The sequence below is a fragment of the Helicoverpa armigera genome, chromosome 7 (genome assembly GCF_030705265.1).
Source record: "Helicoverpa armigera isolate CAAS_96S chromosome 7, ASM3070526v1, whole genome shotgun sequence".
Taxonomy (NCBI): Eukaryota; Metazoa; Arthropoda; class Insecta; order Lepidoptera; family Noctuidae; genus Helicoverpa; species Helicoverpa armigera.
Window position 1 is genome coordinate 12540804 of NC_087126.1, and position 24631 is coordinate 12565434.

The 24631-nt window shown below is 41.8% G+C and overlaps 3 protein-coding genes across 3 annotated transcripts; 2 read left to right on the forward strand and 1 right to left on the reverse strand.

The window, feature by feature from the left end:
* The first annotated feature begins 306 nt into the window (after nt 1-306).
* Nucleotides 307-14262, forward strand: LOC135117113 (integrator complex subunit 7-like). Its single transcript, XM_064035563.1, is given in 17 exon segments — nt 307-486; nt 560-974; nt 1120-1232; nt 1496-1629; nt 1962-2150; nt 2564-2718; nt 3078-3204; nt 3563-3777; nt 4340-4516; nt 4663-4793; nt 7492-7742; nt 10277-10425; nt 10727-10931; nt 11403-11617; nt 13194-13272; nt 13548-13742; nt 14123-14262. Coding segments are annotated over 17 exon segments (2895 nt in total). The 5' UTR covers nt 307-398; the 3' UTR covers nt 14180-14262.
* A 410-nt stretch (nt 14263-14672) lies between these two features.
* LOC135117114 (leucine-rich repeat neuronal protein 3-like) lies at nt 14673-16873 on the forward strand. Its single transcript, XM_064035564.1, has 2 exons — nt 14673-15850; nt 16492-16873. The coding sequence occupies exons 1-2, from the start codon at nt 14748-14750 to the stop codon at nt 16751-16753; spliced, it is 1365 nt and encodes a 454-aa protein (XP_063891634.1). The 5' UTR covers nt 14673-14747; the 3' UTR covers nt 16754-16873.
* A 1187-nt stretch (nt 16874-18060) lies between these two features.
* On the reverse strand, nt 18061-24584 carry LOC110372953 (vang-like protein 1). Its single transcript, XM_021329997.3, has 6 exons — nt 24463-24584; nt 24154-24290; nt 22469-23440; nt 21510-21688; nt 20987-21099; nt 18061-20710 (listed from the first exon to the last, which is right to left on the reverse strand). The coding sequence occupies exons 2-6, from the start codon at nt 24237-24239 to the stop codon at nt 20402-20404; spliced, it is 1659 nt and encodes a 552-aa protein (XP_021185672.2). The 5' UTR covers nt 24240-24290; nt 24463-24584; the 3' UTR covers nt 18061-20401.
* Between the last annotated feature and the right edge of the window lie 47 nt (nt 24585-24631).

Genomic DNA, 24631 nt, shown 5'->3' on the forward strand with positions numbered 1-24631 from the left:
AATATCCCATTTTTGAAAGTCGGTTAAAAATCCTTAACCGTTATTTAATACACCTAGCGACCTCTATGAATTTTAATCTGCAGCTATCAAAACAAGAACATAAAAATGTCAATAGATGGCTCTAGTCACCTTGAATTTATATTTTCATTTATTATCTTTGTAGATTATCGATTTTTTTCAAATCTAAATCCAGGTTTATATTTCCAATTTAATAAAACGAATATAATATGACTGCTCTTTTTTTCTTCTTTTTCACTAGGCCAACAAATAAAATGTAATGTCACTGTCAATAATGTCAATGTCAACTTCGATTGGTTGGTTGGTTTGTTGTTGTCAAAGTTGCTTTGGTTTGTTTCAGGCAGTTTTTCCAATAAATAAACAAAAATAAGAAACTAATAATGATCGGTGTACGTTTAAATACATTTAATGACACTTCTGGTGAGCCGGAACAGGACGCCAACTCAGCATTAACCGAATTAGACAAAGGTATAACCTAACCTGTCTTCCAAATATTGTATTCACTTTTAGTGCAGCGAACTATAACTATCTCTATTTCTAGGTCTCCGTTCAGGAAAAGTGGGCGAACAATGCGAAGCTATCGTCCGTTTCCCTCGTTTATTCGAAAAATATCCTTTTCCTATACTTATCAACTCTTCGTTTCTGAAACTCGCCGATGTCTTTCGTATGGGGAATAATTTCCTCCGTCTATGGGTGTTACGCGTCTGTCAACAGAGCGAGAAACATTTAGACAAAATTTTAAACGTCGACGAGTTTTTAAGAAGAGTTTTCAGTGTTCTACATTCAAATGATCCGGTGGCCAGGGCTTTGGCGTTGAGGACGTTGGGTGCCGTGGCGGGAATTATACCAGAGAGGCAGAATGTGCATCATGCTATACGTAGAGGACTTGACAGCCATGATAACGTGGAGGTTGATGCTGCTATCTATGCTACTACGAGATTTGCTGAGCATTCTAAGTAAGTTATAGCCTTTTTGCATCAAAATCAATATGATCAGTCTGATGAACAATAATGTAAACTTAAAAATACTATTAGAAAAGCCTATATTTTTGGGAAGCATATAATATACACAATTAGAGTAAAATTGTTTGGTTTTTTATAGTGCTTTTGCAGTGGCTATGTGCAACAAACTGTGGGACATGGTGGACTGTGAGAGTACCGCTGCTGAGCGCAGAGCCAAGCTTGTCAGAGCTCTGAGGACTGTTCATGGTGGAGGTGAGTTTTACTTGTACCTTGAGAACTTCTTCCTATACTGGGATAAAAATAGCTTGTTACTTGGGGATTGTCTGGTGTTTCAATAGTGAACGAATTTTTCAAATCAATTGAAAAACCTTAAAAAGACATACAATATTTAGTTACCATATTTAGGAAACTGCCTCTAGCTAATCTCAGCATGATCAGCTGATTTCAATAAAAAAATGTTTATCTTTTTCTTTCTGTGCAATATTTATTGCTCAAATATCTGTTTTATTCTGCAGCTGTAAGAGCCCAAGGAGTCTTGAAGCTACTGCGTTCGTTACTAGAAAGGTTTCCATCATCAAGTTCTGTCCGGGCCGCCATCACTGCACTCACCCACATTGCTGCTGACACTGTAGTGCATGTGCCTGATCAAGTAAGTTTGTTTTTAGAAACTAGTTTAAAATAAGCTAGTTCATTGATATTTTGTGATAATGGATTAGTATGTTGTGACAATAGTTAATAGTTGAAATACTGGCTGGGATATTTTTGTTTCTTTAAACATAGGTTCAACAATAAGTTGTGTTATATTAGTATCCATCCATTGCTCTCATACTCGGTTGTGACAAAAGTGTAGTGGGGCTCGTCAATGCAGCTTACAGCTGTCCCAATTTTCTATCTATATTATATCCTGTCTTGTGTAATAATATGGTGTGTAATAAAGAATCTCAATCTATATACCTACCTATTTATCTATATTTTTCCCAGGTGGAACTCCTCCTAAGCATAGCGATGAACGACGCCCGCTCGTCCGTCCGTCGCGCCGCGCTACTGGGCCTGCGCAAGCTGGCCGAGCACGCGGCGCTGTGGCCGGCCGACTGCGTGGAGAAGCTCGTCCGCGCCGCCACCGACAGCCACGAGATGGAACACACCATGCTGTGTCTGCAAGTTATGCAGGTTAGAATAATATACTGCAAAAATTTTCGCTCTTATAGGAATATTCATCCTAACTAAAATAACTAAACCACCCAATGAGTCTTCTAAATACACATTTCAAGTATAAAATACCCAGACATTCATGACACCTTAGCTTATTTCAAACACTACCATCATATACGTTTCCCCTCCCCTTCTCAACAGATTCTATCAGTGACTGTGACCGCGTTCCCTGATAATAGAATATCCAAGCTTAGATTTACACACAAGCTTTTACACACACCATACATAACACAGATTTATTGAAACAATTGTGAACGAATCAAATCGCCATTCGAATTCTAGAATTCCATATTGAAACACAAGCTCCTCCCCCTCCCCAACAGAAGCTGGTATCAATTCCATATTCAAACTTCCCTCCCTGTCCCCCACAGAAGCTGGTGTCATGCCCAGCAGTGTGCGCGGCGGCGGCGAGCGGCGCGGGCGGGTGCGCGGCGCTGCGCCGCTACTGCAGCGACGCCACGCTGTCCGCTGATCTCACGAGAGCTGCCACTGCTGCTGATGTGTTAACCAGGCTTGTGGTGCACTGGTGAGTTGGCATGTTATTCTGATTTTAACTGACTTCTTAACATGAGAGTTCTCAATTTGGTAGTGTTAGCTATGTTTATCTACTTTCCATACATACATATAGGTATTTCGGTAATGAATAAACTTGGAACAAATAACAGACAGTTACAGGCCTGTCAGCATTGACCAATTTATCATCATAAATATCACACAATCACTCACTGCTGATTGTAAGTTCGTCTCTGCCAAGGAAAATAAAAATTCCCATCTTGCATATGGGTGCCGGATTGCGATGTCATGATTTCCTAATTGGTTTTATAATGAATCAAGAATTACTTAATTTATTTCCTAGAATATGTGATGAATAAGTATTTATTTCAGCTACGAAGAATGTATACCAGTGGAGGGGGGCGAACTGATGCTGGCTTTGGAAACACTGGTCATAGCTACCGGCGAGAATGATAACCCTAATAATATTAAGTCGCTGAGAGTTGCGCTGCGCTGCTTGGTAAGTGAACACATTAAAAAAAAATTATGCTTATATGAAAATTCACGACAAACTAACGAACTATGTATAGAAATGTATTTTTAATTTAAATCGTACCTGACTATTTCCTGTATTCTGACATGAGCAAAAATATTGCTTTTATCTGAACTAATGCCAACCGTACATAACATCCAAATCAATATAATTTCCCCACCATGTTTATACCAAACACATTCTGTGTATGGGCACATGAGTTTTGACTTGACTTTGAGCAGTCTCTCCTTGTAAAAAACTGTTACTCAGTGGCATCCAGTTACTGGAAGCCGACCCTAATATAGTTGGGAAAAGGCTAGACAAATTGTGATATGACATTCCTCAGGTGCAACTAAGCCGCGCCGAAGCATCAGCGTACGCAGGCCGCACCGCCAACGTGGTGGGCACCCAGCTGCAGGCCTGCGCCAGCACCGGCGGGGCCCGCACCGCAGCCCTGCTGGAGGCGCTGGCGGCGCTCGGCGGAGCCCCCCACGCGTCCGCGCATCTAGCACCCGCCATGCCGGCGCTGCATCACGCGCTGAGCTTGTTGCCGAGGTGAGTGTTGTACACCCAGCTGCAGGCCTGCGCCAGCACCGGCGGGGCCCGCACCGCAGCCCTGCTGGAGGCGCTGGCGGCGCTCGGCGGAGCCCCCCACGCGTCCGCGCATCTAGCACCCGCCATGCCGGCGCTGCATCACGCGCTGAGCTTGTTGCCGAGGTGAGTGTTGTACACCCAGCTGCAGGCCTGTACAAGGGAGTATTAGAATAAAATCAAAATTCGTTTTTTCAAACTTGGCTGCAAAACAGCACTTTTCGAACGTCAGAAATTTACAAAAGATAACCCCTAAAATGCCCCACCCTTCACCACTTCCTATGTACTTTTGCTGGGAAGATGAAGTGGTGCAACATACTCCCCAGAAAGACATAAGGGAGTGCCCACCTACATGCTATATATCCGTCCTTTGTGATCCGATCGATCACGAATTGGGCAGGCAGGTCCAGTAGTTGTACTCTTAGTGATGCGGCATAATGTCATTTACAAGTTTTACAGTAACTTTCACAATTAAAAATCATTCTGACTTCAAAAATCAAGTATATTTGATACTATATTTTTTTATTTACAGTGAGAATCCTCCAGACGACGGCACGGCACTAGTGCTGCTATACACGGTACTGTTCCAAGAGCGAGCGGGCAAGGCACTGACGCACAAGATCAGTCCCGCGTGGCAGGAACAGATACTGAACACTCTACAGCCCGCTGACGGCTGGGTGAGGTATCGAGTCGCTAGGGCTGCGCTCAGGTGAGTGTTATCGATACGGCACGGCACTAGTGCTGCTATACACGGTACTGTCCCAAGAGCGAGCGAATAATTCTCAAATTTTTGGTCTGTCACAATGTATATACCTAAGGAATTTGAGATAATATAATTGTAATTTGTTGGACCAGGTACGGTCACCACAGTTTAGCGGCGGCCATATTGAAGCGTCTGTCGGAGGAAGCGCCGAGCGAGGCGGCGCAGCGCTGGCTGACCGCGCTATACCGCGCCGCCGCTGCCGATGCCAAGCTAGTTGAAGATGGTAAGTCAAGCCAAACTTTATGTCGTCTCGGAATATTGTGTGGCACTGTGTAAAAAAAATCATTTTTTGATATTAGAAGTACACTCGGCAAAACGGATAGGTATGCAAGCCACACAAACATACATGTTAGTGTGCGTAAAGCGAAGCATACAAAAAAAACAATGCTAGTACAAAAGTGAGTAATAGGAGTAGTAGATACAATCATTAATAGGTATAAAATTGTTGTCTTATGTGCCATTGACTTTTCCAAAAACTGTAGGTACCTGTGTAATTCTTGCTATAGTAGGGGAGGCCTAGAAGGGATTTCGGGATTTACTCAAGCGCGGCAGATTAGTATATAGGGAGGTACCTATTACCCCATTTAACACCTCCACCAAATATAAGCCCTGTATATGCAGCCGCGCGTCTAGAATAAAGGATCAGATTAGTAAAAAAAAAATCATCATCTGACATTCTCCAGCGCGTCAGATTAAGATAGGGTTAGTTAGTTATATGCAAAAAAGTGTATATTCCACTAATCTGACAATTTGCGATTGACGATAAGAAGTAGGAAGGTTACAAACTTGTAAAAAAAAAACGTCATCTTGACTTTCTCGAGCGCGGCTATTTTTTTTTTATTTTGAAGGGAGTAATTCAACGTTCACGAAAAATATAAAATCTGACGATTCCCGTAAGCCGAAGTAAGGAAAATTAATCGATAAAGTTTAAAGCGTGCAGCTACGTGATGCCGGTATTCTCCTCCCAAGTTTCTATTCCTCTCTCTCTTTTTTCAATTCAATTCATTTGCAATAAGTGTTAGTACATTTTGGGTCTTAAATAATCTACACTAATATTATAAAGCTGAAGAGTTTTTTGTTTGAACTCGCTAATCTCAGGAAGTTACTGGTCATGGTATGCAGATATATTGTTTTAACGAAGACGATTCATTTTATTGGATACTTTTGTTAAATACGTGTGCCTTCCAGTTGCATTGTTTGTCTATCGTGATACCGAGAAATGCCGTTTCGTATACTTCGCCTTTTTTATACAGGTCGTGGTGGCCTAGTCATCCGGTTAACATTGGCTCTACTCTGCATAACGTGGTTCACAAATTACGCGCGTAGTGTCGCTTCATCAATGAAAGCAACTGCTATCTCTTTCTATCTGTTCTGCAAGAGTGGCAACGCGCAACTCTACTGGATGGTTTTAAACTAATAAATTAAGTCAAATTTATACGTATTTTTTTTTTGTATGAAAATAGCTGGGAAAATGGCTAGGCAGATTATTTAGATTTTAGATTTATCTATGTGTATTAAATTGAATAAAATTAGTTTTTGTAAGATTTACGCGTAGATTATTTCCGTCAAGCCATGTTATTATAGATTCTATTGTATTGTTTATGACACATGTATATTTATCAATGTCATTATAATTAAATGTAATTATTATAGAAATGTATGTAATGTATGAGCAGATTGGTACACTCCGCTAATAGCAATGTCATATATATCATTGTATGTGCCTTCTTATCGAGAACAACCTTTATTATAACAGCTTTGTTGAAATGTTTGTCCGTTCTGAGATATAGATCAAAAAGTAAAAGTTGATAGTACTTAGAAGACATACTCGTAGTAGCACTTAGATATTCCTTTAAAAACTTGAGATATCAATGGATTATTTAGTTTTAACTTTAATACACTTTTTGATCTATGTATATCTCAGGACGGGCAAACGTCAACAAAGCTGTCATATTAAAGGTTGTTCTAGATAAAAAGGCCTATACAATGATATGTATGACATTGCTATTGGTGGAGTGTACGAGGTTCCGTATATTTGTGTCCATTGTCCTTTATGTTTTTCATACTTATTTGCTTATAAATAAAACTTTTGTACTTCAAAGAATAGGTACATACTGGTTTATTTACTTGCAATTTTTTCAGTTCTTCAATTTGTTAAAAGGTTTGCAAAAAACCTTTCCATTGTCAGATTAAGCGAATTCCTCCAGATAATCGTCAGATTATAAGATGATTACGTTAAGGGTACATAAATGAACCATATTTATCTTAATCTGACGCGCTCGAGTATTTCAAAATGGCGATTTTTTTTTGCAATTTCAAGTAATGGCCACGAGTTTAGGTCACGTCTAAATCGTCAGATTATTGCATAAGAGCCTTCGTTTTGGTTCACTTAACACCCCTTTTGATAATCTGACGCGCTCGATAAAATTATTTTTTTTCCCATTTTTAACCCTTACCTACTACCACCCCCACCATGGAAACAGTCAGATTAATATACGTATGTTTTCAAAATGACGTAGGACGTGCATGCTATTAATATCTGACGCGCTCCAGTATGTCCATGCAACTGTTTTTTTTTACATTTTTGAAAGTTTATAGCCGCTCCACCCACCGATGAGAGTGTGTGTATGTCAGGACATTTTTTTCTTCTTATCATCTAAGCTTCGCAATCTAATAGGTCTCATTGACGCTCGAGTCACTCCCGATTTAGCACTCTCGCCTCTCCTACTACTATTAATTGTTGCAACTTTTGGTAAGATGTCAATCTATCTGGCTTCGGGTTATATTGCTGTTGCTTGTACTATTAACCCGCCCTCACTTCGCTTCGGTTTACAGTAGAGAATATAAAATTGTTGAGGAATGATGGATTTCCGTAATTTTTCTTGATGAACTCTCCGGCTTCAGTCAATTAAATCTCACAGGTATATCGGGTCTCGAAGAAGCTAGCTCCGGTTGGGAGGTAGCCAGTGGGTGGGGCGGCGCAGGTGGGGCGGGTGGGGGCGGCGCTGGTGGCTGCGGGGGCGGGTGCGCGGGCTGCGGGGCGTGCTCCCCCCTGGCGCCCGCCTGGATGAAGGCGAGGGCACATGCGCTTAATGCACTAGCGAGGACTGCCCACGCGGCGAGGTCGCTGTGTACGCAGCCGCCGCCGGCGATCGCGCATACATTCTCACAGGTCAGTCATTTTCAATCTAACGATCTGACCAATGAATGTGGCCAGTGAAAAAGTGGATGCAAGTTGATGAAGAATGCCTGGGGAATGTTTAGTAATTGAATGCTTTAATACACGCACGTACATTATATTACAAAAACCAACATCACATAACTATAGTTCTCCCCAAACTTCGCGTGGTCACGGAAGCACACCAATTTTAGGTTAGGTAGGATGGTGGAAATAGAGGATATTCTTCCATGCTGATGATTGTACACTAACACAGCTGCACATACATACACACAGCAACACAGCTAACAGTAGCTACACACACAGAGTCAACGCGACCCCGCGCTGAAGGCGGGCGCGTTCGCCGGCGCGGTCCGCAAGGTTGTACACTAACACAGCTGCACATACATACACAGCAACACAGCTAACAGTAGCTACACAGAGTCAACGCGACCCGCGCTGAAGGCGGGCGCGTTCGCCGGCGCGGTCCGCAAGGTTGTACACTAACACAGCTGCACATACATACACACAGCAACACAGCTAACAGTAGCTACACACACAGAGTCAACGCGACCCCGCGCTGAAGGCGGGCGCGTTCGCCGGCGCGGTCCGCAAGGTTGTACACTAACACAGCTGCACATACATACACACAGCAACACAGCTAACAGTAGCTACACACAGAGTCAACGCGACCCGCGCTGAAGGCGGGCGCGTTCGCCGGCGCGGTCCGCAAGGTTGTACACTAACACAGCTGCACATACATACACACAGCAACACAGCTAACAGTAGCTAGCTACACACAGAGTCAACGCGACCCGCGCTGAAGGCGGGCGCGTTCGCCGGCGCGGTCCGCAAGGTTGTACACTAACACAGCTGCACATACATACACACAGCAACACAGCTAACAGTAGCTACGCGCAGAGTCAACGCGACCCGCGCTGAAGGCGGGCGCGTTCGCCGGCGCGGTCCGCAAGGTTGTACACTAACACAGCTGCACATACATACACACAGCAACACAGCTAACAGTAGCTACGCACAGAGTCAACGCGACCCGCGCTGAAGGCGGGCGCGTTCGCCGGCGCGGTCCGCAAGGTTGTACACTAACACAGCTGCACATACACACAACACAACAACAGTAGCTACACACAGAGTCAACGCGACCCCGCGCTGAAGGCGGGCGCGTTCGCCGGCGCGGTCCGCAAGGTTGTACACCAACACAGCTGCACATACATACACACAGCAACACAGCTAACAGTAGCTACACAGAGTCAACGCGACCCCGCGCTGAAGGCGGGCGCGTTCGCCGGCGCGGTCCGCAAGGTTGTACACTAACACAGCTGCACATACATACACACAGCAACACAGCTAACAGTAGCTACGCACAGAGTCAACGCGACCCCGCGCTGAAGGCGGGCGCGTTCGCCGGCGCGGTCCGCAAGGTTGTTACCTAACACAGCTGCACATACACACAGCAACACAGCTAACAGTAGCTACACGCACAGAGTCAACGCGACCCCGCGCTGAAGGCGGGCGCGTTCGCCGGCGCGGTCCGCAAGGTTGTACACTAACCAGCTGCACATACATACACACAGCAACACAGCTAACAGTAGCTACACACACAGAGTCAACGCGACCCGCGCTGAAGGCGGGCGCGTTCGCCGGCGCGGTCCGCAAGGTTGTACACTAACACAGCTGCACATACATACACACAGCAACACAGCTAACAGTAGCTACACAGAGTCAACGCGACCCCGCGCTGAAGGCGGGCGCGTTCGCCGGCGCGGTCCGCAAGGTTGTACACTAACACAGCTGCACATACATACACACAGCAACACAGCTAACAGTAGCTACGCAGAGTCAACGCGACCCCGCGCTGAAGGCGGGCGCGTTCGCCGGCGCGGTCCGCAAGGTTGTACACACACAGCTGCACATACATACACACAGCAACACAGCTAACAGTAGCTACACACACAGAGTCAACGCGACCCCGCGCTGAAGGCGGGCGCGTTCGCCGGCGCGGTCCGCAAGGTTGTACACTAACACAGCTGCACATACATACACACAGCACAGCTAACAGTAGCTACACAGAGTCAACGCGACCCCGCGCTGAAGGCGGGCGCGTTCGCCGGCACGGTCCGGGTTGTTACACTGCACATACATACACAGCAACACAGCTAACAGTAGCTACACACAGAGTCAACGCGACCCCGCGCTGAAGGCGGGCGCGTTCGCCGGCGCCGGTCCGGGTTGTACACCTAACACAGCTGCACATACATACACACAGCAACACAGCTAACAGTAGCTACACACAGAGTCAACGCGACCCGCGCTGAAGGCGGGCGCGTTCGCCGGCGCGGTCCGCAAGGTTGTACACTACACAGCTGCACATACACACACACAGCAACACAGCTAACAGTAGCTACACACAGAGTCAACGCGACCCGCGCTGAAGGCGGGCGCGTTCGCCGGCGCGGTCCGCAAGGTTGTACACTAACACAGCTGCACATACATACACACAGCAACACAGCTAACAGTAGCTACACACACAGAGTCAACGCGACCCCGCGCTGAAGGCGGGCGCGTTCGCCGGCGCGGTCCGCAAGGCCGCCCGCGCGGTCGCCGCCGTCGCGCACAAGTACGCCGCCATAGCGAGCACCGCCTTCCATGCTGATGATTCCACCCTGAGGCAGCTGCATATGTATCCTTTTTTGAATGTATAAATTACCAAAATGAAAGGTCTAAAGGTCTGGCTAGGTTTTGCAGAAATGAAGACCTTATCCTGCATAATTCAACAAGATTGTATTGTATATTCCTCAGCATGCGCTGTTGTTTAAAAATATCATATTGTAAAACTCTTTCATCTGAAATCTTTGAGGGCGTTCCAAAAATGCTGACCATATTTTAATGGGTGCCGATTCCCTTCAATAAAGAAATTTAGAAGACATTTTTGCATTTTTAACACAAGTCCAATACAAAAATATCCTGAACCAACCCCCCAGTTCGCAGCATACATACAACCAACTAGCTCAGTTCCTGGATCGCATCACCTCGTCCAGCCAGGAGCGACCCACTGACTTGGACAGCGTGGACTTCAAGCCCACCACGTTGGAAGAAATGATCGCCTTGTCAGCCAGTAACGCGCTCAATGAGATATCTACGAAGCTGTTCGATAATCCGACCACTAATCCTGGGATTACGCATCGGGTGAGTGTTTTTAAGTTTACGGTGGTTCATTGCAAAAAATATCGGCAATTTTTGTCAGGTGAAATTTTCTTTATTGATCTGCGTAGTAACCGTGTTATTTACTGACTAGCTATTTTAACGTTGATTCACCCGCGTTTTCTGGGAACCACTGGATAGAAGATTGAATTTGGAACCAAAGATTTGTATCAGATAAGAAAAAACTTCTTCGAATTTTAAATAAGATTCAAGTTTGGACACTTAAGACCAGTTGTTCTAAATTTTAATTGCATTAGAACCTTCTACTACCAATAAGACCTTACGGCCGGGGTTCGACAACGGGTTTGACATTTGAACAGAGACTGTATTTCGAGGGAATATAACGAGGACTGACAGTGATTCTCATGGACACGGAGTCGAATCAGCCATCGATATCTGTGGTTTTAAGCTGAGCGATAAGAACAGCTCCCTGTATAGCTGATTCTCTTTACCCAGCACATGGACGCAGTCCTAGCGGCAGTCCGCGCATGCAGCGGCGGCTGCGTGTGGAGCCGCGGCGTGTGCGCGGGGCGCGCGAGCGGGGCGCTGTGCCGCGTGTCGCTGTCCCCCGCCTGGCGGGCGCCGCCGCCCGAGCACGCGGCCGCGCTGCCGCTGTCGCACCGCCTCGCGCTCAAGCTGGAGGGCGTCGTGCTGCCGCTCAGGTACAGTGTGTAGCAGTAGGGCTCCGCCCTGTGCCGCGTGTCGCTGTCCCCGCCTGGCGGGCGCCGCCGCCGAGCACGCGGCCGCGCGCTGCCGCTGTCGCACCGCCTCGCGCTCAAGCTGGAGGGCGTCGTGCTGCCGCTCAGGTACAGTGTGTAGCAGTAGGGCTCCGCCCTGTGCCGCGTGTCGCTGTCCCCCGCCTGGCGGGCGCCGCCGCCCGAGCACGCGGCCGCGCTGCCGCTGTCGCACCGCCTCGCGCTCAAGCTGGAGGGCGTCGTGCTGCCGCTCAGGTACAGTGTGTAGCAGTAGGGCTCCGCCCTGTGCCGCGTGTCGCTGTCCCCCGCCTGGCGGGCGCCGCCGCCCGAGCACGCGGCCGCGCTGCCGCTGTCGCACCGCCTCGCGCTCAAGCTGGAGGGCGTCGTGCTGCCGCTCAGGTCACTAAATCAAAAATTGCCTGCAAAACACCACTTTTCGGACGTCAGAAATTTACTAAAGACAGCCCTCAAGACCCTTCACCACTTCCTATGTATTTTTGCTGGGAAGAAGTGGCGCAACAAACTTTCTAATAACACAAACACGTTTATTCAAATTAGACTGATAAATCAGCAATTTTCGAACGTCAGAAATTCACAATATACAGAATAGACACGATTTTGCCGCCCCTTCCCGTGTATTTTTTTTTAACAACTGTTACTGTTAAGTGTTGTTGTCATTTTAAACCAACTTTTTTTTTGTATCGACATAAAAAATCATCAAATGACCCCTCCCGCTGTGGGATAGCAGCGGTGAGGGAGTGTCAGACTCTTACTGACTAAAAACCGTCGTGTTCCGTTATAGGCCTTTATGTACCAGGGCCGCGGTATCTCTTTCGAACAACCCGCAGCCTGGCTGGAAAACAGCACTTTTCAAAAGACAACCCCCAAAACCACCCAGCCCACCCTTTACCACTTCTTATGTGTTTTTGGTGGAAAGAAGAAGTGGCCCAACAAACTTTCAAACTCACACGTTTATTCAAATTAGACTGATAAATCGGCAGTTTTCGAACGTCAGAAATTTACAAAAGACGGCCCCCAAAACCTTGCTGGGAAGAAGTGGCGCAAAAAACTCCCCAGCAAGACATGTCTGTAGGTCAGCCCACGGTCTGCCCAATGTATTTCCTTATGTACACTCTATGTACTCCCCTATGTATTTCCTTATGTACAGTCTATGAACTCACCTATATATTTACTTATGTACACTCTATGTACTCACCTATGTATTTCCTTATGTACACTATGAACTCCCCTATGTATTTCCTTATGTAGGCTCTATGAACTCGCTTATGTATTTCCTTATGTACACTATGAACTGCCCTGTGTATATCCTTATATACTCTATGTACTCCCCTATGTATTTCCTTATGTACACTATGTACTCCCCTATGTATTTCCTTATGTACACTATGAACTCACCTATGTATTTCCTTATGTACACTATGAACTACCCTATATATTTCCTTATGTACACTCTATGTACTCCTCTATGCATTTCCTTATATGCACTCTTTATCCAATAAGGATATTTCAATATTAACGTTTTGATCTACAGCAAACGCCAATGCAAGCGTCAAGTGAAGGGAGTGCAGATTACCGTCACCGCTACACCGCACCCGCGCACCAATGAAAAGGTAAGTTGATTAACAGAACAGATATAAATTACTAACTTCTGCCCGCGGTTTCACCCTCATCCCTGATAGTGACAAACCCTATATCCTTCTCCCGGGTCTAATTTTCAGCTTAAACGGTTAAGCCATTCTTGAGTTATAAAATGTGTAACTAACACGACTTTCTTTTATATAGATTTAAATAAATCAATGTTGTCTTCTATGTCTTTCAATGATCAAATCAAGGTGTTTTTTATATATTTGTTTTCGAAATTATAAACTTTATTTTTCCCCTCCAGACGGTGGAATTAACAAACATCCCACCGGTACTAACAGCGGTACAAACAGTGACTCCTGTCCGCGACTTCTTCTCGGCACAACAGCTGGTATCAGTCAACACGCCCGGCCTTTACACTGTGGCAGTCGAAGCCGCCTTTATTGACGAGACCGCTCAACTCTGGAACACTGGGCCTAGGACTTGTATTGTTATTAAGGTAATATTATTTTCCTACTTTTTCGTTTTTGTTATTTTCTTCATTATTAGAATCAGTAATACCCCCAGAGGTCGGACAAGATTTTCGTAACATATATTATAATAGACACCCAACAACGCTCATTAAAATTTTATTAATACACTTCGAATGTTACAACTTAAGACTGTGCACTACATGTCCACTGTGCCCTGAAACTTGCTCGCGGCAAGACTTAATGAGCGCATCCGGCCGAGCTCTCGCTGTGGTGGCATATTGGGCTGACATAGTGTAGTCTCAATATATCAGACAGTCCCTAAAACTCCCACCCTTCTCCACTTCTCACACTTGGGAATAAGAACTGACTAGTGTCAGCTAAAAATTTGCTTTATTGTTTCTTCTAGGCTCATGAAGACCCCAGTGCGAAGGGAAGCGTGCAAGCTACTCGCGGTAGATTTTAAGGTAACCATTAAATTGTTATACACTGTAGATTATAAGAAAAACTATGGTATATTCTGCCTATTTCTCATCCTATTAAAATAATTTCGAGAGTTTGAGAATTTCATTAAACCTTTATGGTAATTGTATTTACCTTTATCAATAAAGTTATGAAAATTAAGTTCTATTGTTTTTATTAAAGTTTTCATTAACATATTCATTAAATTAATGTTGTTCAATGTAGACAAAAGAATGACAGAATCGTAGTATGACTATAATGTGATGTCATATAAGGAAAATACTGAATTCATAAAACTTCTAACACTATATATTTCTATCGCATCCATTCGTTTACAAAACGTTGGTTACTGAATATAGGTTTCAGACAAAAAAAAGAAACAAAAATTATCTAAAGATCCGACTTTCGCCGCATACAGCGTATTTGTACCAAATGTCTAGCTGATAACGTTATATTCTTTGCCACAACGTCGTGCAGTGAAATGACCAAATAACTAGGTATCGATAAGAATTATCTAGCGACGATAAGTTTTCATACTTATCGCACAGTACCTGAGGTGCAGACGCGACAAAATGCTCGTCCACTTGTTAATACTCGCTCTAATAATACAAATTAACTGTTCTTCGATATGTGACAGTGACGCCTGCATATGCAAACGATATGAAAGTGAACTAGAGTTCGAGGGTGAACGGATCGTGTGCTCGCACAAACACTGGAATATCTTACAAAGTAATTACTCCCTACCTGATATATCGCACTCATTAGATTTATCATTTATTAACATATCTGTAGTACACTCATCTACGCTATTTAAGTCCAACACACTACTGGAACTAATACTGAACGATAATGGAATCACTAAGATCGATCCCGACAGCTTCCAGTTACCAGAACTAAAGAGATTAGATTTAAGTAATAACTTATTAGAGTTTATAGACAAAGAAACGTTTAAAGGCATCAAGAAGTTAGAATATTTGAATCTGGCAAATAATAGATTTACTTCATTTACCAAATTAATGTTTCATCCTTTGAGCAGTTTGAATGAAATCGTTTTGGACAATAACAATTTGGGTCCTGTATTAAGGGACTCGAATTTATTCGATAGATCTGGTTTCGGGCTTACAGACAAGATACAGAACATAAGCATGAGTGGAATCAATCTTGGGAACGTACCAGACAACTTCTTCGTAGACGCATACGATTTAAGAAAACTTATAATATCGAACAACAGCATAACTGAAATGTTTGAGATACCGTACACGTTAGAGTACCTGGATCTGTCAGATAATCCCATAACCGCCATCTTTAGTGAAGATCTAACTGACCTCGTGGCTTTAAAGGTGTTGAAGCTGAACAATTTGCAAATAAAAACAATTCCTGAAGCCACGTTCAAGTACTTACCAGCTTTAAAAGTCTTGGAACTCGAAAGAAACAAGAATTTGACGTCGTTTAGTAAACTAGCTTTCGGAAGGGAAGTCTTGGCTGACGCAGATAATTTTGAATTGGAACGACTTTCGCTAAAGGGATCAAGATTGTCGAAGTTGGACGAAGCATTGTCTATGCCGTTTGGAGTGCTGCTTGAGCTGGACTTGCAAGGCAATCCTTGGAAATGCGACTGCGAGTTAGTGTGGATCAAGAAATTGCAAATATCTCCGGAATATTACGAGCATTTGAGGTAAGTGCTTATTACCTAATTCAATCGGCATTTATTTTAAAATATTTTCCAGAAGATGGCTCCCATATTTAGCTCTATGAAAGAAATAAAACTATGAGATAAACATTTACTTCAAAATTTCAGACACAAGTTATCTTCATAAACCTGTAGTGATCTTGAAGATACAATAACATCACAAAACATTGCAACGTATTTATAGGTAGATAGGCCAATCATTAATTTCTGAAACAAAAGAATATAAAAATAGTTCTTCGAATCATGGTAGTTAAGAGAATCTCAATGGTACGCGAGTAATGTGCGCAATGACCTTGTTTTGATCCGCGACAATGCCTTCAGCGATAGATTATACTATGTACAGCACTGAGCTACTGTGAGTCACGGCCGCTTTGTTGACTGCCTTATCAGATGCAAATAACTATTTCAGTGAGAAAAATGCGGGCTATGTTTGTTCAGAAATCAGCAGGTGTATGTATAAATATAAATTGAGATTAGATAAAAGTGCAATGATCCGTCGAATGATCTTAAAACCACGGCGTATAAAGAGTGGCTCTGAATTATTGATCCAAAGTTCAATTATCGAAGTACCAAAGCATTTTATGCACAGCATTTGTACCTATAATGTCTATATTATCTTTCTTCAGATGCGGAACCCCATCATACTTATTCAACGCCCGCATATTCGACCTGAAAGCCAAAAACTTCAGCTGCAAAGAAAGCCACATCGGTTTGACAATAGCAGTCGTCACCTTCTGTGCAATGCTTGCTTTCATAGCCATGTGGATGTTTATCTGCCTACCAAAGCGGCAATCTAGGTGTAACTTCCTGAAAAATATGTATAATCCTTCTACAGCTTATAGTGTGCTACCTATGGCTGCTAGCTTTCAGAGTGAAAGTAATAGATAGACCAGTATAAAAGGAAGTTTGTTTTCCATGCCAATTTGAGCTTTATGACAGCTCTATGAGAGCTATATTACATGTGATAATGGGAGCAAAGTCATTATAGGACTTATATAGTCGGTACGAGTAGGTAAGTGTTAAGTATAAAATAATTGTTGATATTATTGAATAAATGAATTTGTTACTTTGGTATATAATTATTTCTTTTGTGAATCCGATCTGTACCTATTCTGAGATTAATTTGATAAATATTTAAACCTGTCTTCCTAAATTGATAAGCATAGTTAACAGAAGGTAGGTATATATGCTTTTGTTGATCGACAGTGCATTAATAAAAACACCTGAGTGACTTACAAACAGGATATCAGATAATGTTAACTCATGTTTCATGAGTCAAACACCACCTCTAGTCCTTTGTTTTACACACTTCAGGGCAAAAGATACGTTTCTTTTATCACTAGGAAGTACAGTGATATCATTTATCGATGATAAATCAGTGATGCAATTAAAATTTAATATTACTGGTGATGCATCGTCTTTACCTACAACAAAATTATAGAGACGAAGCAAATGGGGCAAGCTGAGTATTCTTAACAATCTGGGGGCACGGCAGTGCCCCAGCCAAGTCTCGAGCAAAACGGGCACGGCCGTACCATCTTTTCTCGAAGCGATTCGCGGCTGTTTCGCCCCCCCTATATCTTCGACGTGGACAAAGCTAGGAGTTTAGAACAAGCTTAAGTTCGAAATTACATGCCAATTGAATTAATAGTTTAGGAGTTACGGTCGATCAAAGTTACACCATTTTGTCACGCACTGACTCACTGACTCACTGATTCACTGACAGATCATCAAAAATCTAAGGTACTTCTAGCAGACTTAGAAACTTCAAATTTTGCACCAAGATAGGTCATTAGCCACATATAAAGGAAAAATTATAAAAACATTGAAAAATAATATGCCATATTTTATATTTGCGGTTAACGGTAACCAAAAGAAAATTAATTTTGTGATATTAATGTTTACGCATGCGGTGTGTGTAACTTTCAACTCCTCCAAATATGCCGTTTCATTTGTTTCTTCTTGTGCTCATTGCCAAATCACTATAATTATAATATAAAGAAAACTATTGATACAATTACTAAATGTTGATTTATAACTACAAAATATTTTGAATAGGACTTGGCTTCTATGAGATCTCAAAACTTTTTACGATGGAAAGACTGCATCGAGAGACTTGGCATTTTTTTACATTTAATGTTTTTGGTGGGATTATGTTGAGGTGACCAAAAACAGTGTAAATAAAATACCACAAATACAAAATTCACTTTATATTATTTAAAAAATACAAAAGTGTACAAATTGTTTTACAACGATTACGATATTGTGCATATAATTACATCTATAGGCAAATACTTTGTGCATGTTGAGTCTTTCATTCGAAAATATAACAAATCTATTTAATTAGCCTTTTGTTCAATATTTTTATAAATTAAGTATTCCTTTTTAATTGCTAGTGGCCAATACTACTCACGTGGTGTTCAGTAACTTCGGATAAAACATTGTTTATCAGTTTACTTTGCAAATATGCAATTTCTTATCAACTTCACATCAAAAACTGGCCACCAACTTAATCATACCAATCTCTTTCAAAAAAATCATCTAAACAATAAACTAGTTGTCAAAATGTCCTATTACACTAAGGGTGACTTGCACCATTTAACTATAACGACAACCAAACCATAACCAGCCGTATACTTGCCGACCATTGGTCGAATCGGCGCTTTGACAACGACAACTGCAAATGGTTTAGCTATCGTTATAGTTAAATGGTACAACTCACCGTAAATATTCAATGGAATAAGGTACTTACTTGTACATAGCTACAGTATATACTTCTTACACTAAGCAGGCACAAGCATTTTACAAAAAGGCTGCTATTTGAGCATTGAATTCCACAGCTAAAGCTGCACGGCCGAAACTGGCCTAATCTCAAAATTGGAAGTATGAAAACGAGGTATGTTTAATCCAAAATATTTTTAAAAGGTTAATAAAAACCTTTGTTTGATATGGAAGAAATACTGGCAAGATATATCTGAATATGTTACAACCAGGCAAGCCATGGTCTAGATATGATATTGAACCTTATAGTCTTATATATAAAGTTCAAAATATTCCAAAGTAAGTCTTTAAAAATTGATATTCGCATTCAAAGCAGTTCTTAGCACATTAAAAGCTGCCACGGTTACGTGCCAAACGATTTTAGACCTTATTTACGTTATAATTAGCTACAAATTCCAAGCGCTCTTTGGTCAATTCAGCGACACCCACACATTCATAATAATTGTCCTAAGCACAACCTCATTCACTTGCATTATGTAAAGAGTTCAAAAACCTATGAAAACCAGTCTTACAACTGTCTTTTACATACTTTAGTGTATTTTAAAATGCTTAAATGTCAACTTAACTTCGTCATAAATAAATAGTAGAAAAGTGAATTATTTTAAATTTCACTTGTCATAAAATAATAAGCATTTTAAAATATACCACTTAATATTTAAACATTTATCCTACATTTAAATAGCTGCCTACGAGCATTCATCCACCTATTTCTATTACACAATAAATATAAACCTATGATATGGTATAATTAATATTTAATATAAGAATATACAATACGATATTCAGATTCATTCACCAGGTATAAGATAAAGGTACAAAATGCGTTCTCACAGTTTAAAAATGGAATGGTGTTGCCATATTTAGAGATTCTACTATAATAGCAAGTTTATTAAAATTATTGGTAGGTTAATACTTGTTTTCAGGTTTTATATGTAATGCTAGAATCCAGGATCTATTTAGCGTCACAATATAGATATTTATTTTAAAATTCACATTGTATACCCCTATCCTATCAATTAAATATTACATTTATTCTATGCCTTACTAAAATTGTGCTTAATACATTTGTAAAATATGACACGAATGTACAAATTATACCTAGATATAAAACATTAAATGCAGTCTAGTCTTTTCTAATTTAACAAAATGGCGGCAAACCTCATTACTTAAACTAACTTGAGATTCATTGAGATTCTTTTTGTAATTACTGGAAAGAGTGTTCATTTAAAAGGTATAAAAGATGATTGAGACTTCATTAGCCAAAGTTAAGTATTCTCATAAAAAATATAACCCTTATTTGCGTTTTAGTGTCAATGAGCTTGCACTGGGCTCGCTAAGTTTACGATTTACATACTGCCTCAGCCTCCTTCAAAATCTTTTTAATCTTACGGAGTACTTTGAACGTTACGCCCAGCGTAACTAAAAAGTTCTAGCTTTAATTTCAGCCACAAATTATCTAGAAAATTTGCTTTTTTTGCTATTTCCTATAACGCGTATGGATAGGTCATGAACAGAAATGCATTTCGCGCCAAATTGAACACAAGCATCGCCATACAATAATTCATTAATTAGAACATTATTCAGCTAAATAATCTATTTACATATACAATTCTCTAATCATTATTAGCTGCCAATAGTTCAAAATACAACTTTAATCATGCAAAATGTTTAAAACAAATCTGTTCACTACCTAACCTAAAAGTACTCCGAATGTCATACAAGCCTAAAGTCATCGCGACTGCAAAACTCCTCCTGTCAAACTGACGTTTCGGAGTTCAAGCGTAAAACGAAACGGTTGCTTTTGGGGTCAACGACCTCTTCTGTCAGTGAGAACTTGGGCAGCTGTTTAATGGTACAAATAAGGGAGATATCACCTTGTCTCAGTTGGAACTCGATGTTGTCTGCTAAAGGCCTCGCTAGGAGCTCGTCAGAGATCAGAGACCATCTCTGTATGGGTCTGGTCTCCTGGTCAGCTGAGAGCACTGGGCCTTCAACCAGGAATGGTTCGAGGAAGGCACGTGGTGATGCGTCTTGGGAGAGACAGCGTGCTAGGTGGGCGAGTACCTGAAGAGAAGAAAAGATAAAATATAAGTGAGGAAAAGCTCGTGGCTAAGTCAAAGGCGTGCGGATCGATCGATCATAAAGTTCTTCCGTGTTTCGGAAAGCACGATAAAGTCCTGGCAGCCAAAAAGTCTGATAATCAGTTTTACCGAGGGGTTTCGTGTTGCTGGGTTGAAGAGGTCAGATAGGCAGTCTTTGTGGCACACTAACACTCAGCCGCATCCGGTTGGACTGGAAGCCGATTCCAACAGGCTAGGCAGATGATGATGTAGAACTTACAGAGTCAGCAGAATGCCTGGGTTGCTGGCGTGTAGCGCGGAGGTACTTCTGCAGCGCCCGCGCCAGCGACGGGAACACCGCTTGCGCCGCCTCGCGCGGGCCTAGTGCTCCACCTGGAATGTTTTGTAATTAGTGCTTAAGTTTAGAGGAGTTTTCGGGTGAGAATACGCGCGTCTGTATTTGATTTTTCTCGTCACTTTGTTTCTACAAAATATCTTGGCTAAGTACAGCAAGAATCCAAGAAAAAAAAATGTTTGAACAAGATTAACTGATGAAGATTACTTACAAAGATTTTTAAGCTATATACGATGCTCAATCATTATATGTTATAAAAATGTGTTTGACCAAAGAATAAAAGGCTCAAATCAGTAAATAAGTAAAGTAGTAAATAAGAACGTAAAACAGTTTAAAAAATCTCATAGAATGAAATGTCTCAATCATACATAATTTTGTAGTTTCTTATACTGGAAATGGCATTAAACAAAGAACTACTACTACTCCTCAAAAGTCATGTCTCACATACCATTAGTAGAGACCCTGACGCGCCGGACATGCGCGAAGGCGTCCTCGGCGGCGCATAGCAGTCTTGCGCGTCGCTTGCGCACGCGGCGCTCGCGCTCCGCCTCCTCGTAGTAGCGCTCGTTGTGCGCAGACCCCGAGTCGCGCCGCCGCCCAGACCCGCCCACTGAGCCCGATGCTGATCTGCAGTGGACAAGTCAAATGGAGTGTTTACAAAATTATGTATATCTTTGGGATTTATAATATGCCTAACTCCCATATGGTAATGTAAGAAATTAAAATTCTAAAACTTTGAATACATCCAATCTTTGAATTTAAGTCTCTCTTTGATCTTGTCTGACCAAAAGGAACTCGCTATAAATAGGATAGTCACATTAATTTATAGATCAACCACAAAGTGTTCAGCCACCTTCCTCTAGCTAGTGATTTACGAATTTCTTGAAACATAATTACTAGCCAAAAATTTTAATGTTCACTTGACTAAACAATACTATAAAATTATACAAAAATACAGGCAAGAGAAATACGTTTTTATACCCTTTGAAAAACCCTTAACTGATGTAAACTCTTTAATTAAAACTACGCGGAAGTCGAAAACCGAGGCAGAAGCATTACAATTATTTCCTACCAACGAGCTTTCGGCAATCCGACGCGCTCTTTAAAATACGATTCTACACAGTTCTTTTTATATTAGGCATAGCTATGGCTAATCCATTAGGCATTAGACCGCGACGAGATACTCTATAAATAACAATTAATATCGACGACTAACTGTTTAATAAATTGAGTTACTTTTTGTAAACTTGGTTGAAATTTAAATTACAATATTTTCATAGAAACAATTTGATAGATTAGATAAGATAGATACATAATAATAATCCAAAACATTATTTTTGGATTAGCAAACAATTAGTAAACATACATGAGTGAAACTACATTATAGAAGTTTTTAAAATGTCTTACCTAGCTTGTCCAGGCGTAGCATTTGTAGACCCATCAACTTCATAGAACTTTATACTAGACTGGGCTTTCCTCTGAGATTTAGATATCGGTATCTTCTCCAAATACGGATTGTATATCGGGAACTCCGTATAATACTTCTGTAGAACCCACACAGCTGCCCTTTGTATGCTCAGCTGTCCAATCGCATATGATCTGCTCTCCCCATCAGGACTTCGCACAATCTTTATGTAGTAAACTGGCTCTAAATGCCTAATCTCCATTAAAATAACAGCTATATAATGTATAAACAATAAAGTATCCGCAAAACTGGATACGTAAGAGACTAAGGCATTGTAATCCATTGCTTCCTCGCCTAGTGCGAGGGCTTTAGTTGCCTCAGTTATCTGCACAATGTAGAACAACCAGTAGGAAAATATACACACGGCTAAAATTACAAGTGTCATGGCTCTGAACACAAATATTCTTGGTAGGATCGCATTCCTTGGCCTTAGAAACACTGCCCATACGCCGATCGCAAGTAATACTAGTTTGAAGGCTAAGGAAAGGAGTATGCCTTTACATTCTGCAGTGCATGAGAGCAACTGTATCCTCTGGCTTGGCTGTATGGCAATACTGTCTGATAATCCCGGGAAGAAGCCAATCTTTGGCAACACTACCATTGCCAAAGGACTCACAAAGGACACAAAAGATAGGCCAAGAGCTATAGTTGTGCCAAAATATCTTGTGCAGACAAAACCTATGCCATTATCTGACTCCATGGGCCAGTTGCTGACATCTTCCATGGACTGTGACCCTTCAGAAGTGTTTCCGGTGACCGCTGTGGTGTTCTCTCCCCAGTTCTCATCTTGTGGCAAGATTTGGACCTCTATGACTTCCTGGCCGTCCCTGCCGATCTCTGGGTTGATGTTTACACTGGTTTGGAATGGCGCCATTGTGTTGTCTGAAGATTCCTTCCTCTGTGATTTGTTGCTCCTGGAATATTAAAACATTATGCAATATTATTGGGGTGTGTACACATAACAGGTAAGTAAATAAGATGTTATTAACTTAATCAAGTCACAATCATAACATTTCCATCCAAAATAAACTGAGATGAGATGGTGTATGTAACAGTATGTATTGCATTTTCACTATTGATTGAAAAGAACAATTATCATAACATTTGAAATCCCTGCCAGACCACTACTGACTTTTGTTATAAGAAATAGAACATAGAATCTGTAGACATGTTTTTTTTTCTCTCAACATTAAAGAAACCATATTCCATTTTCAAAAGATGCTGCTTGCAAACAGCCAGTCTATCTTGTCTAAACAGCTATGGATATGGAACAGTTGTCATGAGTTAACAAATTTACATACACCTGCTATGCATACTATATGTTTTACAATAATCCTAAAACTACAACAGAATATTAATGAGGACCCTCCTCTTCTGTGATCCTGGTTCAACAAACTTTTTGGACTTTGTGAGAGCCCCAGCAGGCAATAAAACTATAAGTTAACAAGGGTAATTTGGTTGAAAACTGTAATTACTAGATCACAATCACACTACAATTAGTGAGGGGGAATTTCCCAAAGGGAATGTAGTGAATCCATGGAATATTTGTGTAGGAAGTTGAGATCTGACTATGTAGGTTTTATTCATGGTTTCTGGAGAAGGTTTTAAGCAAGAAGGTCTGTCGTACCGAGTGCTGCGATGCGTGTGCTGCCGGTGCCTCGAGCTTCTTCGCGACCGGCCGCTCAGCTCAGACCTCACAGACTCCGTTTCCATTGTACCGCCACCACTCCTCGACCCTATCCATCAGCACAGCACCAGAAACACCTGCACCAACACACAAAAATGTAATCACCAAAATCACGAGCAATTAAAACGCTTCACGGACTATGAACACGATGGAAAACATGTTATCACACACAAAACTTGTCACTAAAGAACATTGACACAACCCTAAATTCAGTATAATCGATTTCAAGTAACGTTTCATTAAAAATACCTTTGCATTATCGAAAAAAACGGGAAAATTCTTATAAGAGCGTCTTTCACGAATGTCGATCAAACGGATTCATTCATTTTGTACTAACCGAATTTTAGCTAGGCTCCACAGCGTAGTAATCAAATATCGGAAGTCTCATTTAGTATCGTCATAAGTTATGTCTATCTAT